We start from the raw sequence: 15,682 nt of genomic DNA, 5'->3' as shown, positions 1-15,682 counted from the left end.
TCATTTTATTATTATTTTTTTTTATTTATTAATTATTATTATTTAGTTATTTATTTTATTTATTTTTTGTTTTTATCATTGTTTTGTTCGAATTTTTTTTTTTTTTTTTTTTTTGTGGCTGGTGCAGCATAAGCCATAGGCTTTCTTGCACCATACGGCCGTTACTAATACTAATACTAATACTAATATAGTGTAGTATTTTTTTGTTATTAAAAACACACCCGCACACACAAAGAGAGAAAATTGAGTCATTATATTATAATTAGCGTACTGTTTCAAGGATAGTACACTAATTAATAATTTAATACCTGTTATTTCATGGCTTTCAAGGAAATCATCAGTTTAAAATTGATTCTTACTCTTCAGTTTGAATTTTAGCATTAGCATTAGCATTAGTAGAGGCATTTGATGCAAGAAAGCAAGCTTATGCAGCATCAGCCAAAAAAAAAAAAAAAAAAAAAAGTAACATAAATAAATAAAAATAACCACTTCCACTTCACCCCTCTGTTCGTTCGAAATACCTGTCCAGCTGAGCCTTAAACTTATTTAGGCTATCAACTTCCACGACAAGGGATGGAAGTCTGTTCCACCCACCAACCACCCGCTGGCTAAAGGCAAATTTCCGCACATCTATCCTACATCTGTCTTTCCTCAATTTGAATTTATGCCCTCTCAGGTGATTTTTCTGAGCTAGAGGAAGAATCCCATCAGCATTGAGCATGCTCAAACCATTCAAGGCTTTGTACACCTCTATCAGATCACCTCGCTGGTGCCTAGTTTCCAGACACTGTAATTTGCAATTTGTACAAACAGGAACATAAATTTTGTTTACCATGCTCACACTGCCTCTTCTTTTCTCTTTAAGACATAATGTTTTGTAGTTCAAAACACTTCTAGCATTTCAGTAAACAGTGCTGCCTTGAAGTGCTAAATGATTTAGCTCTGTTTGTGTATTTTCCCTCAGGTCCCTTTCTGGAACATGAGAAAAAAAATTGGGAAAACATTTCTCAGTTTGCATTTTCTTATTCATGTTAATAGTGAAGTCCATTGCCTGAAATGTGTAAATGTGAAAAAGATATGTATAGGAGCAATGAATAAGGATTTAAAGAAGATTGGTATCTGATCTCATGTGAAAAGTAGCCTATCATTTTTTGTCTTCTCTTTAATGTGTGAAGAAATATGCTGTACCAGCATATTTCTTCATTTGAATTTCATATTGATGATGATGATAATGCTTATGCCAAGGAATTTACTGAAACATGTGTTTGGATTAGGTCTGCAGATAAAATGGGACTTGTTTTTGTTTCTGTTAATTTTTTACCTAGCCATCAGACGTGATTTACTGTGTATTTAGATGTGCTGTAATACAGGTAAATATAAATCTGTTTCTCTGTACTGTGTTTATAGAAGCCTCTATTCACAGGCTGCTTTGAAAGCCATTAAGTAACTAGCAATTAAATTATGAATTAGTTTACTGCACATCTTGAAACAGTACACTAATTTGAAATTTGTGGTATTTAACAACTTACCCTCAAGTGAAAAGGTCTTTAAGAAATTATGGAGTTTGAAACCCAAAGAGATCATTAACCCTAATAGAGACCTAATCAAAAAATTATTTATTGTGGAGAAAGTGGACATGTCAATACATATCGTGCTCTAAAATTGCTGAGTCTGTCAGTGCACAGTCCATTATTAGATGTACAGAGGCACATCAGTGGTTTCAACCATGGGCTGCTCATTTGTATACATCTTTCTGCTTTCTGAATATGGGCAGCTGATACAGAGATTAGCATTAGTTGAGGCATATGATGCAAGAAAGCCAGTTTATACAGCATCAACCAAAAAAAAAAAAAAAAAAAAACCTTTCCCATTTCACCCATCTGGTCACTGCAAATGTATGTCTAGTTCAGCCTTAAATTTATTTAAGCTATCAATTTTCATAACACGTGGAAGTCTGTTCCAACAATCAACTACCCGCTGGCTAAAGGCAAACTTGTGCACATCTTTTCTACAACTGTCTTTCCTCAGTTTTAATTTATGCCCCCTCATGTTCGTAATCTGAGCAGGTGGAAGAATCCCATCAGCATGGAGCCTGCTCAAACCATTCAAGGCCGTATACACTTCAATCAGATCACCTCATAGGTGCCTAGTCTACAGATGTTGCAAGTTACAAAACTTAAGTCTTTCTTTGGTAAGAGCACCCTTTTGTTCCTTTCATCAATCTTGTTGCCCTTCTTAGTACCAGTTCTAGCAACTCTAAATCCTTCCTAAAATGATAGCTCCAGACCAGTACACAGTACTCAAGATGTAGCCTGACCATTGCCTTATACAAGGGGATAATCACCTCCCTGTCTCTGGTAGCAAAATTCCTATTTATCATTAACAAGACTCAGTGACCTGCTCTGGCAGCCTGTCTGCACTGTTCAGAGAACTTCATATCTGATTGCACAATTACCCCCAGGTCTTTTTCATTCTCCACCTCCCTGAATCAAGTACCACAGAGTTGGTACATTTCTCTTGAGTTACAGCTACCCATATGCAGTACTTTGCATTTGTCAATGTTAAACTTCAGTTGCCACTTCTCAGCCCATCTGTCTAACTTTTCTAGATCCTGTTGCAGTAGCATGCTGTCTTCACTGTCATTAACAACCCTGGCAACCTTTGTATCATCTCCAAACTTGGACATTAAGCCTAATATACCTTCATCGATATCATTGATAAATACACAAAACAACAATGGGCCCAGCACCGAACCCTGGGGGACTCCACGAAAAACATTAGTCCACATAGAGCAGTGTCCATTTATTACCACTCTCTGTCTTCTCCCACTCAACCACCCTTTTATCCATTGTAGCAACTTGTCCGTAATGCCATATCGCTCCAGTTTGTTACTTAAGTCTTCCATGTACAACATTATCAAAAGCTTTCCTGAAACCTAAGCATATGATATAAAAATTATTTTTTGCATCCAGTTCTTTTGTAACCTCATCATAGTATCCAATCAAATTGGTGTGACAAGACTTCCCCTTAACAAACCCATGCTGTGTTTGAACTATTACTGTAGTCTTGGGTACATGATCCTGCAACCCTTCTTTAACCAGTGACTCCACTATTTTCCTCGGAATAGAAGTTAAACTAACAGGTCTATAATTATTTGTGTCACCCTTTAAACCCCCCCCTTTGTGAATTGGGGATACATTTGCACACCTCCAGTCCATGGGGACCTCCTCTAAATCTAAGTATGTGCTCTAATAATTATGGCTAAGGTTTACTTACTTCCCTTGCTGCCTCTTTCAATATAACTGGATAGATTCCATCCACCAAAGGTGCCTTTTTTATGTTTAACTTCAACAATTTCTCCTCCACTTTTCTCTCAGTTATTACAAAATCATTTAGCTCCCTGTTGGAGTTTAGTAACTTTTGTCCTCCCCCATTCCTTACAGAATTCCTCGTGTGAATGTAGATGCAAATACTAATTCAGTTCTCAGCTATCTCAGCAGGATCATCAACAATCGGACTATCTATATCAAGGGGACCAATTTGATTCATTCCCTTCCTTCTAGCGTTTACATATGTAAAGTTATTTGTTGTTGTTTTTCTTTGCATCCTTTGTCAAGGATATCTCATAATCAGCCTTCACTTGCCTCCTTTTGTGACTTGATTACAGACTAACTTATATCTACCGTAGGCTTCTGTGTCACCTGATAATTTTAATGCATTCCATGCATTTTTCTTCACTGCCACAAGCCTCATTAGTTCATCAGACATCCATTTAGGTCTAAATCTTGAACAGTATTTCTTAGTTGGTATGAAAAGCCTAGTAGCTTCCAACATTAATTCCTTGAAGGCTTCTCTTTTAGAATTTGCTGTTTTTAACATCATCAGTTGATCCCAATGTACAGAATTTAAAAACTATCTGAGACCACTGTAATCACCTTTACGAAAGCCCTTCCCTTTAACCTGATGGTAGTTACATGTTTAAGTAAATCCTACATCAGTTCACTGTGATCACTGTCACCTAGTGGTTCCTTTATCTGCAAATTCTTACTGCCTGAATAATCACTACTGATAATCAGATAAAGAGTATTACTCCCTCTGGTTGCCCCTTGAAGATGTTGCTGTAGAAATCAATTCTTCAATTAATCCACAAAAATCTTGCTGGTGTGTGAGTGACCAATCCACAAGTTTCAGTAAATATCTGGGAAGTTAAAATCCCCCATTACAAGACATTCCGATTTACTGGTCCACTCTATTTCTCTGCACAATTGCTCATTGTACTCATTAGAGTCATTAGGCCTATAACACACTCCTACTCTTATTTTCCCTTTCCCAGTGCTTATGTCACACTAAACTGACTCAATGTCAACTGGATGCACTTTCTTAAATTTTATTTTTTTTCCTAATGAACAGCATAATCCCTCCTCCCTCCCTACCCTGTCTATCCTTTCTGTACACATTGTACTTCCCAAATTCCAATTCTGCACTGCTTATATCTGACACCATGTCTCTGATATTACAAAAATATCTTCCTTTGATGTCTTGACCAGCATTTCAAATTCATCAAATTTATTTACTATTCTTCTAGCATTGGTGTACATACACCTGTTCTTACCCTTAGTTACCCTAATACAGCCCATGTATTTACTTGTTCCATGATGACTCCCAGCAGCTCTTGAAATCCCCATCAACTGCTCATTACCATAGAAGCAGTGCAAGAATAACTTTGACATACACCTGCGGCTACTGTTAATCTTTAATCTGTGAATCCCCACAAGCTAGCCGTTTTCCAACCCACCTCAACAACACTGCCTCAATTGCATTAAGCCTAATATACCTTCATCAATATCATTAATAAATACACAAAACAACAATGGGCCTAGCACCGAACCCTGGGGGGGACTCCACTAATATAATCAGTGCACTTAGAAAAGTGTCCATTTATTGCCATTCTCTGCCTTCTATCACTTAACCATCCCTTTATCCATTGCAGCAACTTGCCCTTAATGCCATACAGCTCCAGTTTGTACAGCAGTCTTCCCTGTGCAACAGTATCAAAAGTTTTCGTGAAATCCAAGTATATGATATCAAAATAATTTTTTGCATCCAGTTCCTTTGTGACTACCTCGTAGTATCCAATCAAATTGGTGAGACAAGACTTCCCCTTAACAAACCCATGCTGTGTCTGAACTATCTTGTCAAACTATACTGCAATCTTGTCTAAGTGATCCTGCATCACTTCTTTAACCAGTGATGCCATTATTTTCCCCAGAACAGAAGTTAAACTAACAGGTCTATAATTATTTTCATAACCCTTTGATCCTCCTCTGTCAATTGGGAATACATTTGCTTACTTTGCTCGCTGCCTCCTTCAATATAACTGGATAGATTCCATCTGCCCCAGGTGCCTTTTTTATGTTTAACTTCAACAATTTCTCCTCCACTTTGCTCTGTGTTATTACAAAATCATTTAGCTCACTGCCGGAGTTTAATACACTTCTGGCATTCCAAGATGTAATGATGTAATGATAATTACATCATTTGCATCTACATTCACGCATGAGGAGTTATTCAGGAAGGAGAATGATGTAGGTAAAGTAAATATTGGCAGTGAGCTGGATGATTTTGTAATAACTGAGAGGAAAGTGGAGGAGAGATTGTTGAGGATAAACATAAAAAAGGCACCTGGGGTGGATGGGATCTATCCAGTTATATTAAAGGAGGCAGCAAAGGAAGTATGCAAACCCCTAGCCATAATTATGAGAGCTTCTTTGGACTCAGGGGAGGTACCCATAGACTGGAGATGTGCAAATGTAACCCCAATTCACAAAGGAGGATCAAAGGCTGACACAAGTAATTATAGACCTGTTAGTTTAACTTCTGTTCCAGGTAAATTAATGGAGGCACTGGTTAAAGAAGCACTGCAGGATCATCTAGACAAGAATTCAGTTATAGCTCAGACGCAGCATGGTTTTGTTAAGGGCAGGTCTTGCCTGACCAATTTGATTGGATACTATGATGTAGTCACAAAAGAACTGGATGCAGGGAATAACTTTGATATTATATATTTGGATCTTAGAAAGGCTTTTGATACTGTTGCACATGGAAGACTGCTGCACAAATTGGAGCAGTGTGGCATTGGAGGCAAATTGCTGCTATGGATAAGGGGATGGTTGAGTGGCAGAAGACAGAGAGTGGTAATCAATGGACACTGCTCAACCTGGACTAATGTTATTAGTGGAGTTCCTCAAGGTTCAGTGTTGGGTCCGTTGTTGTTTTCGGTGTTTATGAATGATATTGATGATGGGATATCAAGTTTAATGTCCAAATTTGCAGATGATACAAAGGTTGGCAGGGTCGTTAAGGACAATACTGACGCTATGCTGCTGCAACAGGATCTGGAAAGGTTGAACAGATGGGCTGAGAGGTGGCAAATGAGGTTTAACATCGACAAATGTAAAGTGCTGCATATGGGAAACAGTAACCCCAGAGCAACGTATCAACTCTGCGGTACTACACTGACAGTGGTGGAGAATGAAAAGGACCTGGGGGTAATTGTGCAGGCAGATATGAAGTTCTCTGAGCAGTGCAGACGAGCTGCAAGAGTAGCTCATGGTGTCTTGTCAATGATATACAGGAATTTTTCTAGCAGGGATAAGGAGGTGATTATTCCCTTGTATAAGGCAATGGTAAGGCCACATCTTGAGTACTGTATACAGGTCTGGAGGCCTCATTTCAAGAAGGATGTAGAGCTGCTGGAACGGGTACAGAGAAGGGCAACAAGATTAGTAAATGGAACAAAGGGTTGCTCTTACGAAGAAAGGCTTAAGTTTTGCAAATTACAGAGTTTGGAGACTAGGCACCGGCGAGGTGATCTGATAGAGGTGTATAAGGCTTTGAATGGTTTGAGCATGCTCAATGCCAATGGGATTCTTCATCTTTCTCAGAATAATCACCTCAGAGGGCATAAATTCAAATTGAGGAAGGACGGATGTCGGATTGATGTGCGGAATTTGCCTTTGGCCAGCGGGTGGTTGGTTGGTGGAACCGACTTCCATCACTTGTTGTTGAAGTTGATAGCCTAAACAAATTTAAAGCTCAACTGGACAGGTATTTCGAACAAACGGAGGGGTGAAATGGGAGTGGGTTTTTTTTTTTTTTTTTTTTGGCTGATGCTGAATAAGCTTGCTTTCTTGCATCATATGCCTCTGCTAATGCTAATGCTAATTAGCATTAAGTATTACTCTACATTATTACGAAATCATTTATCTCCGTGTTAAAGTTTAGTAAACTTCTGTCCTCCCCTTCCTTACAGAATTCCACATGTGTGAATGTTGATGCAAAATAATTATTCAGTTTGTCAGCTATCTGAGCAGGATCATCAACAGTGAAACCATCTGTGTTAAGTGGACCAATCTGATTCATCCCCTTCCTTCTAGAGTTTACATAAGTAAAGAAGTCTTTATTGTTTTTCTTTGCATCCTTTGCTAAGGATTTCTCATAATCAGCCTTCACTTGCCTTAACCTTCTTTGTGACTTGATTACAGACTAGCTTATACCTGCCATAGGCTCCTGTGTCACGTGCATAAAATTATATGCATCTCACACATTTTTCCTCTATGCTGTGAGCCTCATTAGTTCATCTGACATCCATTTAGGCTGTTCAAGATTTTGTTTTCAGATCCATTACTGTTCAAGATTTAGATCTTGAACAGTATTTCTTAGTTGGTATAAAAAGCTTAGTAGCCTCCAAGCTTAATTCCTTGAAGTCTTCCCATTTATAATTCACTGTTTTTAACATCATCAGTTGATCCCACTGTATAGAATTTAAAACTGCCTGAGACCACTGTAGTCACCTTTACGAAAACAAAAACTCTTCCCTTTACCCTTGAATATAGTTACATCAAGGGAACTTAAAAATCATTGAGGGTACTTCCCTTTACCTTTGATCATAGTAACATCTTTAAGTAAATCCCGCATCAGTAGACTGTGATCACTGTCACCTAGTGGTTCCTTTATCTCCAAATTCCTAATGCATGTGTCATCACTGCTGATAACCAGATCAACAGTATTACACCCTCTCGTTGCTCCTCGAACATGTTGCTGTAGAAAACAATCCTCCAGTAAATCCACAAAAGTCTTGCTAGCATGCGAGTCACCAATCCACAAGTTCCAGTCAATATCTGGAAAGTTAAAATCCGCCTTTAGAAGGCATTCTGATTTACTGGCCCACTCTATTTCTCTGCACAATTGTTCATTGTAGTCATCAATGTCATTGGGCCTATAATATACTCCTACTCTCATTTTCCCTTTTCCATGTTTATTATTATTATTATTTATTATTATTATTATTATTATTATTATTATTAGCCATATGGTGCAAGGAAGCCTGAGGCTTATGCTGCACCAGCCAAAAAAAAAAATTCTGAATTCCCCTGGAGGGGGGGGGGGGAGAGAGAGAGAGAGAGAGAGAGAGAGAGAGAGAGAGAGAGAGAGAGAGAGAGAGAGAGAGAGAGAGAGAGTAGAAGGGAATCACCAAGAAAGAGAAGAATGATGATATCCAGCTCAGGACCCTGGATGTGCCAAACCCATACTCACCAGATATGAGTCACGCCAAATTGACACAACATTGCACCATCCACCCATGTCATCTAGATGCACTTCCTTACATTTTATGTTCTTCTTAACTAACAGCATAACCCCTCCTCCCTTCCTACCCTGTCTATCCTTTCTGTACACATTGTACTCCCAAAATTCGAATTCTGCACTGCTTATTTCTGTGTGTCTTGATCAGCAATTCAGGTTCATCAAATTTATTTACTATACTTCTAGCATTGGTGTACATGCAAGTATACATGCACCTGTTCTTACTATTAGTTAACTTAACACAGCCCATGTATTTACTTGTTTCACGATGACTCCCAGCATCCCTTGAAATCCCCGGCAACCTGCTCTCTAGTAGGCTGCTGTCCATTACAATAGAAGCAGTGCAAGAATGTGAAAGCAGTGCTTTCACCTCTGCCTGTGGCTACTGTTAATCTTTTAGTCTGTGAATCTCTCCAAGCTAGCAGTTTTGTGACCCACCTAACACTATCTCGATAGCATCAGCATGTATTCTTGCACCCTTTCTTTTTAATTGCCCCCTTTCTATTAATTCTCTCCTGTTACCAAGCACATACCATGCTGAAAAAAATTCAACCCGATGAGGCTTGCACAATCTCTCCACGGCCGAATTTATTGACAAGACCCTCGTCATATATATACTCTCTCTCTCTCTCTCTCTCTCTCTCTCTCTCTCTCTCTCTCTCTCTCTCTCTCTCTCTCTCTGAGCCACAGCACTCTGGCTAATCTGTTAGTGTTGCATTGCTGCTCTAGTCTGGGTCATGATTCTGTTTAAGTACAATTTAACAATGAAATTTAATCAGATTAATAAATTTTCCTGATTAATTCATAATACTATACAATACTAAGCTAAACAGATTTCTAATACAGTGCTACATGTTTCACTATCTAGTTTTACGTTAAATGTTTCGCTATCTAGTTCGTGATATACGTTGTATCGTCTAACAATGGCGGTAAGTTACGAACGACACAATCTGCGGACTCTACGTATTAACTTTAAAAATTGCTATCTAAATTCAATAATTTTATGTAACAATTAAGTCAATAAAACGGCTAAATATAATTATAAACTTAGCGTTTGCTAGAGCTGCAAAATCTTGTCCCACCCATGGATACCCTTACCGATACTGAGTAATAACCTTCAAAATCTTTATCTAAGTTCAAAATAAACTATGTATCTTACCTAGGAATATAAATCTACTTCTAGAAAATAAATTAATATTCCAATTTAAGTCAATAAAATGGCAAAAATTTATGAAAAACTTCTCTATTAGCTGGAGCTGTAAAAACTTTGCCTGCACGGAGGTAATCTCATTCCCCAAGCTTATAGAGCATCTGCCAAAAAAAAATAATAATAAATAAATAAAAAATCCTTCCCATTTCACCCATCCGGTCACTCCAAATGTTTGTCTAGTCCAGTCTAGTTCAATATAAATTCCTTTGTTAATGAATATAAATATAGAATGTTTTTTTTGTTGTTAATGAATATAAAATATCTTTGTTTGTATCATCCTTAAGTGACTAAGAAATCTGATCTTTGTAATGCAAAACCCAATGATCAGAAAAAAAAAGATTGTATTATTTTTCCTTGATCATAAAATACAACATTGAAAGTATTCTCTATTTTATGATTATAAAAAACAGAACTATGAAATTCAGTTAAGATCTGTCATAATACATCTTTTCACTTTTTGTTTTATAATATCACCTATTATGTTATTCTTTATTTCTGTTACAGGGTAATCAAGGTTTTCCAGGGCCAATTGGTGAGGCAGGACTTCCTGGTCCAAAGGTACTAACATAAATTATTTTAAAACAGTAGAATAAGATATTGTCAAATAGTGTGTTAAATTAAAGTTTACAGTTTATAGGACAGTAATCGTTTTGTATATTAAAACTAATTTTTCCATATAATTTCTAAGCAAAATTCATTAACTGCCCATATAAATTATTAAGAAATTATTAACTATCAAGCAATTATTTGCTTGATAATTCTTAATTATCAAGCAAATAATTCTTAATTATCAAGCAAACTAATACTTACCCAAATTGATTTGATTAAGAATTAGTTTACCATTTTTGTTAAAAGCAGTTTTTGAATTACCAGTGAAGGAGTATTGGTAACTATAATTTATTTTTATTATTATATCATTTTTTTTTTTTTTTTATGTGAACCCCAAACACGAGAGGTATTAGAACAATAGTACTTAGTACCGTGCTTGGGTTGGAGGTTGAGAAGACGAAAGAAGATATTTGTTGACATTGGACGTGAACTTTTGTAGATTGTAATTTTCAGTAAATACATATGAAGGAAGGTTGTTCCAGAAAACGGCAGTTGAATGAATAAATGAGGAAGATGAAAAGTTGGTTTTGTGGGTTTGAAGTTGGACAGTAAATGGATGTTGGCTGGTGGCGGCACGTGTTCGGAATGTTTTGAAAAAGAGAGCGGGAATTATAGAAGCCAATTTAGAAGAACAGTGCCCATGGAAGTATCTGTAGAAGAGGCATGCAGCAGAAACAGTGCGTCTATGAGAAAGCGAGTGGAGAGACTCTGTTAGAGATGAATCATTAATTAACCTAACTGCCCTCTTCTGAATGGAATCAAGAAGCCTGAGAGAGGTTTTGGGGGCACCACCGCAGATGTGGGAACAATATTCCATGGCAGGGCGGATTTGCGATTTATTCAGAGTGAGCAGCTGTTTGGAAGAAAAGTAACGCCGAGAGTGAAAGAGAAAACCAAGTTTTTTAGATGCAGAGGAAGCAATATTTGTAATGTGCTTGTGCCAAGAGAGATTAGAAGTCATGGTAATCCCCAAAAGAGATATATCATTTTGCCTAGAAATTGGAATGTCACCAAAGATAAGCATAGGAGCAGAAAAATCCTTTTTGCGAGGTATAAGACAAGACTGAGTTTTAGAAGGGTTGAAATAAACTAAGTTGTCTTTGCCCCACTGGAGAATTACCTGAAGATCGGCATTTAAGGAATTGGTAGCAGATTTTCGAGAAGTTGAAGCTGATTGAGCAGGACAAGGTTTCTCAAAATGGAAAGTGGAATGCAATGTGCTATCATCGGCAAAACTATGGATAGGATTGCCAGTCAATGGAAGAAGGTCATTAATATACAAGAGGAAAAGAGTGGGAGAAAGAACTGAACCTTGGGAGACACCGGCATGTGGAGAAGTTAGAAGACAGAGAGCCATCTACCATCACCCTCAGTGAGCGATCAGAGTGAAAACTGGATAACCAATTACTAAAAACAGTTGGCAAACCATAAGATGGAAGCTTGTTTAGAAGACCTTTATGCCAAACACGATCAAAAGCCTTTGAGATGTCAAGAGCAACTACTTGTGTTTCACCGAACTTTTCCATTGAATTAGTCCATAAATGGGTAACATAAACCAGAATATCACCAGTGGATCGACACTGATGGAATCCATACTGGCGATCGTTGATCAGACAGAAGGTTTCTAGGTAGTTTAAGAGTTGGCGGTTAATTGATTTCTCCATTACTTTAGAAAGAGTTGAAGTAATTGCAATGGGACGATAATTGGATGGGAGGGATTTGTCACCCTTTTTAGGAACTGGTTGGATATGAGCAAATTTCCAAGCAGAAGGAAAAACACCTTTGGAATAAGAAAGTGAAAAAAGGCAGCAAAAAATAGGAGTAAGATCAGGAGCACAGGTTTTGAGAACAAGTGGAGAAATACCATCAGGACCTGGAGCTTTCTTAGCATCAAGATTCATCAAAATCCTTCTGACATCCTTTTGACGGAAGACCACAGGAGGCATTGAATGGAGCGTGTTGGGAATGGTGGGAGGTGTTTTACTAAGATCATTAATACATGGGCTGGAAGAAATATTGGATGCTAGTAGGTCAGCTTTATCCTTGGCTGAAGTGACAACAGAACCATCTGGTTTGGACAGAGGTGGGAGCAGAGATGGGCAAAAGTTGCGGCCAGTAGCTTTGGCAAGAGACCAGAATGCTCCGCTACCATTAGGGCAAGAAGCAAGTTTTCTACTCTTAGCCTATTCAAACTCTAGTTTGGATTGATTAATAACTGCTTTACAATTGTTGCGAGCTTTGGTGTAGGCAGAAAATGAAACTGAAGAATTAGAAACAAGCCAATTACGATATGCAATATTCTTCTCTTGAACAGCCTTAGCACATCTATTGGAAAACCAAGGTTTATTTAAAGGACGAGATTTTAAAGTGGAGTGTGGGATAAAGGATTCTATTCCTGCAAGAATAATTTCACTGACACGATCTGAGAAAATGTTGACATCAGAAGTTTTGAAACAGTAATCCGACCAAGGAAAAGCACAAAAGAAGTCTCGCAGGTCATCCCATTTTCATTCTTGTAATGACAAACAACACGAGGTTGGGAATAGCCATGAGATAAAGGTTCCATTGGAGAAGAGACAATCATCAAGTTGTGGTCTGAAGTGCCTAAAGGACATCTCACTTCGACCGTGTACTTAGAAGGGTTGTTTGTGAGAAAAAGATCAAGCGTATTGGCTGTATGATTAGGATTGCCCGGTATTCTTGTAGGTAAATGAACAAACTGTGCTAGGTCATTAGTAATTGCAAAAGCCTCAGCATCTCGACCTGCTGGGTCAGTGTGACTAGAAAACGGAAGCCAGCTGGAGTTGTGAACATTAAAATCACCAAGGAAAATTACCTCACTGTTAGGAAAGTTGGACTGGAGAAAGTCAAGTTGCAAAGAGAGGAAGTCAAAGAGCTCCAAGTGATTAGTGGAGTTGGGAGAACGGTAGAGACAACAGATGAATTTGACACAATGAAGTAGAGAGATTTTAAGCCAGAGAAGATCGAAGAGAGGAGATTCCAAATTGCCAATTATTTGACAGGGAATATCAGAACGGACATATGCACAAGTATACCTTTGAGGCAAAAGGAATCATACAGCAAACAATTTGGGCATCTGAGATGAGCAGTAGTTGAATCAACTGATAACTGAGATTCTGTCAGAAAAAGTACAAAAGTCCCACCATCGTGAAGGTACAAGCAGAGGATTTGGCTGTCACAGACTGTCCGGACTTCGCCGAAATTGGGTCCACTTGACTTGAGTGTCACCCGAATATCAGTTCCATCAGCGTTTTAGACTCCCAGGTAGCAAGTACAGCTTGCCTGGTATATCTGAGAGAATATCTGTGACAACCTCAAGGACATTTGCATCCTTCTCAGGGTTAGAATTGCAAATGAAAATCTTTATCTAATTTCATCTGCTATTCTTTTTCCTTTTTTTTTAATTTTTCTGTTTTTTTTTCTTCCGATTTTGTTCTTTTCATAAAGTTTTTTGCCTTTTTTAGACTAACGTAATGGCTGTTTTGAAAGATTAATTGCAGGAGGATTCCAAAAAATTAAGCAAGTAACCTAGTCTGAACTAATGAATAATTTGTAAAATGACACCTATGGAGGAAGTAAGCAGTAATCTAGGTAGGCCCCATCACAAATAGGTCTTGGTTTCTTTGAACATGAATTTCATTATTCAGAAGTTATTGCCTGTAATGTACGAACACCTTGGCATTGGGGCAGGTGCCACACCAGTATCAGAAGGATGCCACTGACAGGCCACATCAGCTCCATGCCAAGCTATTTCAACACCCGAGGCTAGCTGGGGCAAAATGGCACTCCTAGATGATGTTGCATCAGGATGAGGGCAGAGGATGAGATGAAAATTGATTTTTGCCAAATGGCATGTTTTTAGAGGTGATTCAAGCCTGCATGCATCCTTAAATCTGAATACATACTGCTTAACACCATAGATCTATTTGCCATCCAGAACCTAACTTTGAAGGGACCAATCAGGCAACCACTTCATCAGCACATGCTCGAATGCCACTGCTTACATGGCCTTGAATAAGCCACTTCAAACCTGAAAGCGACAATGAAAACAAACCTAATACGAATGAGGATGAAACAAATTATGATGCCACCAAAATGGAAGTCCAAAAAAAAAGCCCAAACAGCTGAAGTTATTTTAAAAGAATTAGAAAGTATGGAGAATAACGGTTGGTAGCAGTAATATTAGTACAGAATATGTGTCTGAATTTTAATGATCCAACCACATGGAATTTTATTATCCAAAAAACAGATCTCTTATAGTTTAACACAGCCCTGAACATATAGTGTAAAGTACATATCCTGTCTCTAATGGCCAGTTTGAATAATTCATATAAATTCAAAAATGAAGGTATTGGAAAAAAAAAAAAAAAAAAAAAAAAGGAAATAATTATTTTATTGCAAAAACAAAGATGCAATGTATTATTTTTTGTGCCTGTTATTTGTATCTGGCACAAATAATGTACAATTTTGAGCTCAAATGGATTTAAGGACTTGAAAATATCTAAATCCAAATGTTCTGTTTCACAAGAATTCGTTACAACACATAAATAGTTTTGCCAAATATAAATTATTAGAAAAGGGTTTTGGTCTTCAAAAAAGTATTAGTATTAGTATTAGTAACGGCTGCATGGTGCAAGAAAGCCTATGACTTATGCTGCACCAGCCAAAAAAAAAAAAAAAAAAAAAATCCGAACAAAACAATGATAAAAACAAAAAATAAATAACTAAATAATAATAATTAATAAAAAAAAAAAAAAAAAAAAGTAAATTAAACCTCATCCTATGCGCTTCCCTTACCTGAAAGTACTATCCAGATGACCTTTGAATTTCCCCAAACTGTCGGCCTCTACCACCCATGAAGGCAACTTATTCCAGTAATTTATAACTCACTGGCTAAAATAAAACTTCCTGCAGTCCAATCTAAACATTTCCCCCCGTAACTTGAATTTATGTCCCCTAGTTCTAGCATCATTTATAATCTTGAAAATTTCGTCCTCATTCATTTTACTGATGCCTCTCAGAGCCTTAAACACCTTAATCAAATCTCCTCTAAGGTGTCTAGTTTCCAAACTCTGCAACCCACATATTCGCAGTCTTTCTTCATAAGGACGCCCTTTTGCCGATCTCACCAGACGAGTTACCCTTCTTTGCACCCTTTCAAGAAGCTCGATGTCTTTCTTTAGGTGCTGTCTCCATACT

The 15,682-nt window shown here is 37.7% G+C and overlaps 1 protein-coding gene across 1 annotated transcript in view; it reads left to right on the top strand.

Moving 5' to 3' along the window:
• LOC150083829 (uncharacterized) overlaps positions 1-15,682 on the top strand; it is a 607,249-nt gene that overhangs the window by 467,944 nt on the left and 123,623 nt on the right. Inside the window, exon 49 of the mRNA XM_090375392.1 lies at positions 10,358-10,411. Coding sequence (XP_090231518.1) covers positions 10,358-10,411 — 54 coding nt within the window. The remainder of the gene's footprint in view (positions 1-10,357; positions 10,412-15,682) is intronic.

The sequence above is a fragment of the Mastigoproctus giganteus genome, chromosome 6 (assembly GCF_048544385.1).
Source record: "Mastigoproctus giganteus isolate SK-2022 chromosome 6, ASM4854438v1, whole genome shotgun sequence".
NCBI lineage: Eukaryota > Metazoa > Arthropoda > Arachnida > Uropygi > Thelyphonidae > Mastigoproctus > Mastigoproctus giganteus.
This window is presented reverse-complemented; position numbering and strand designations above follow the sequence as displayed.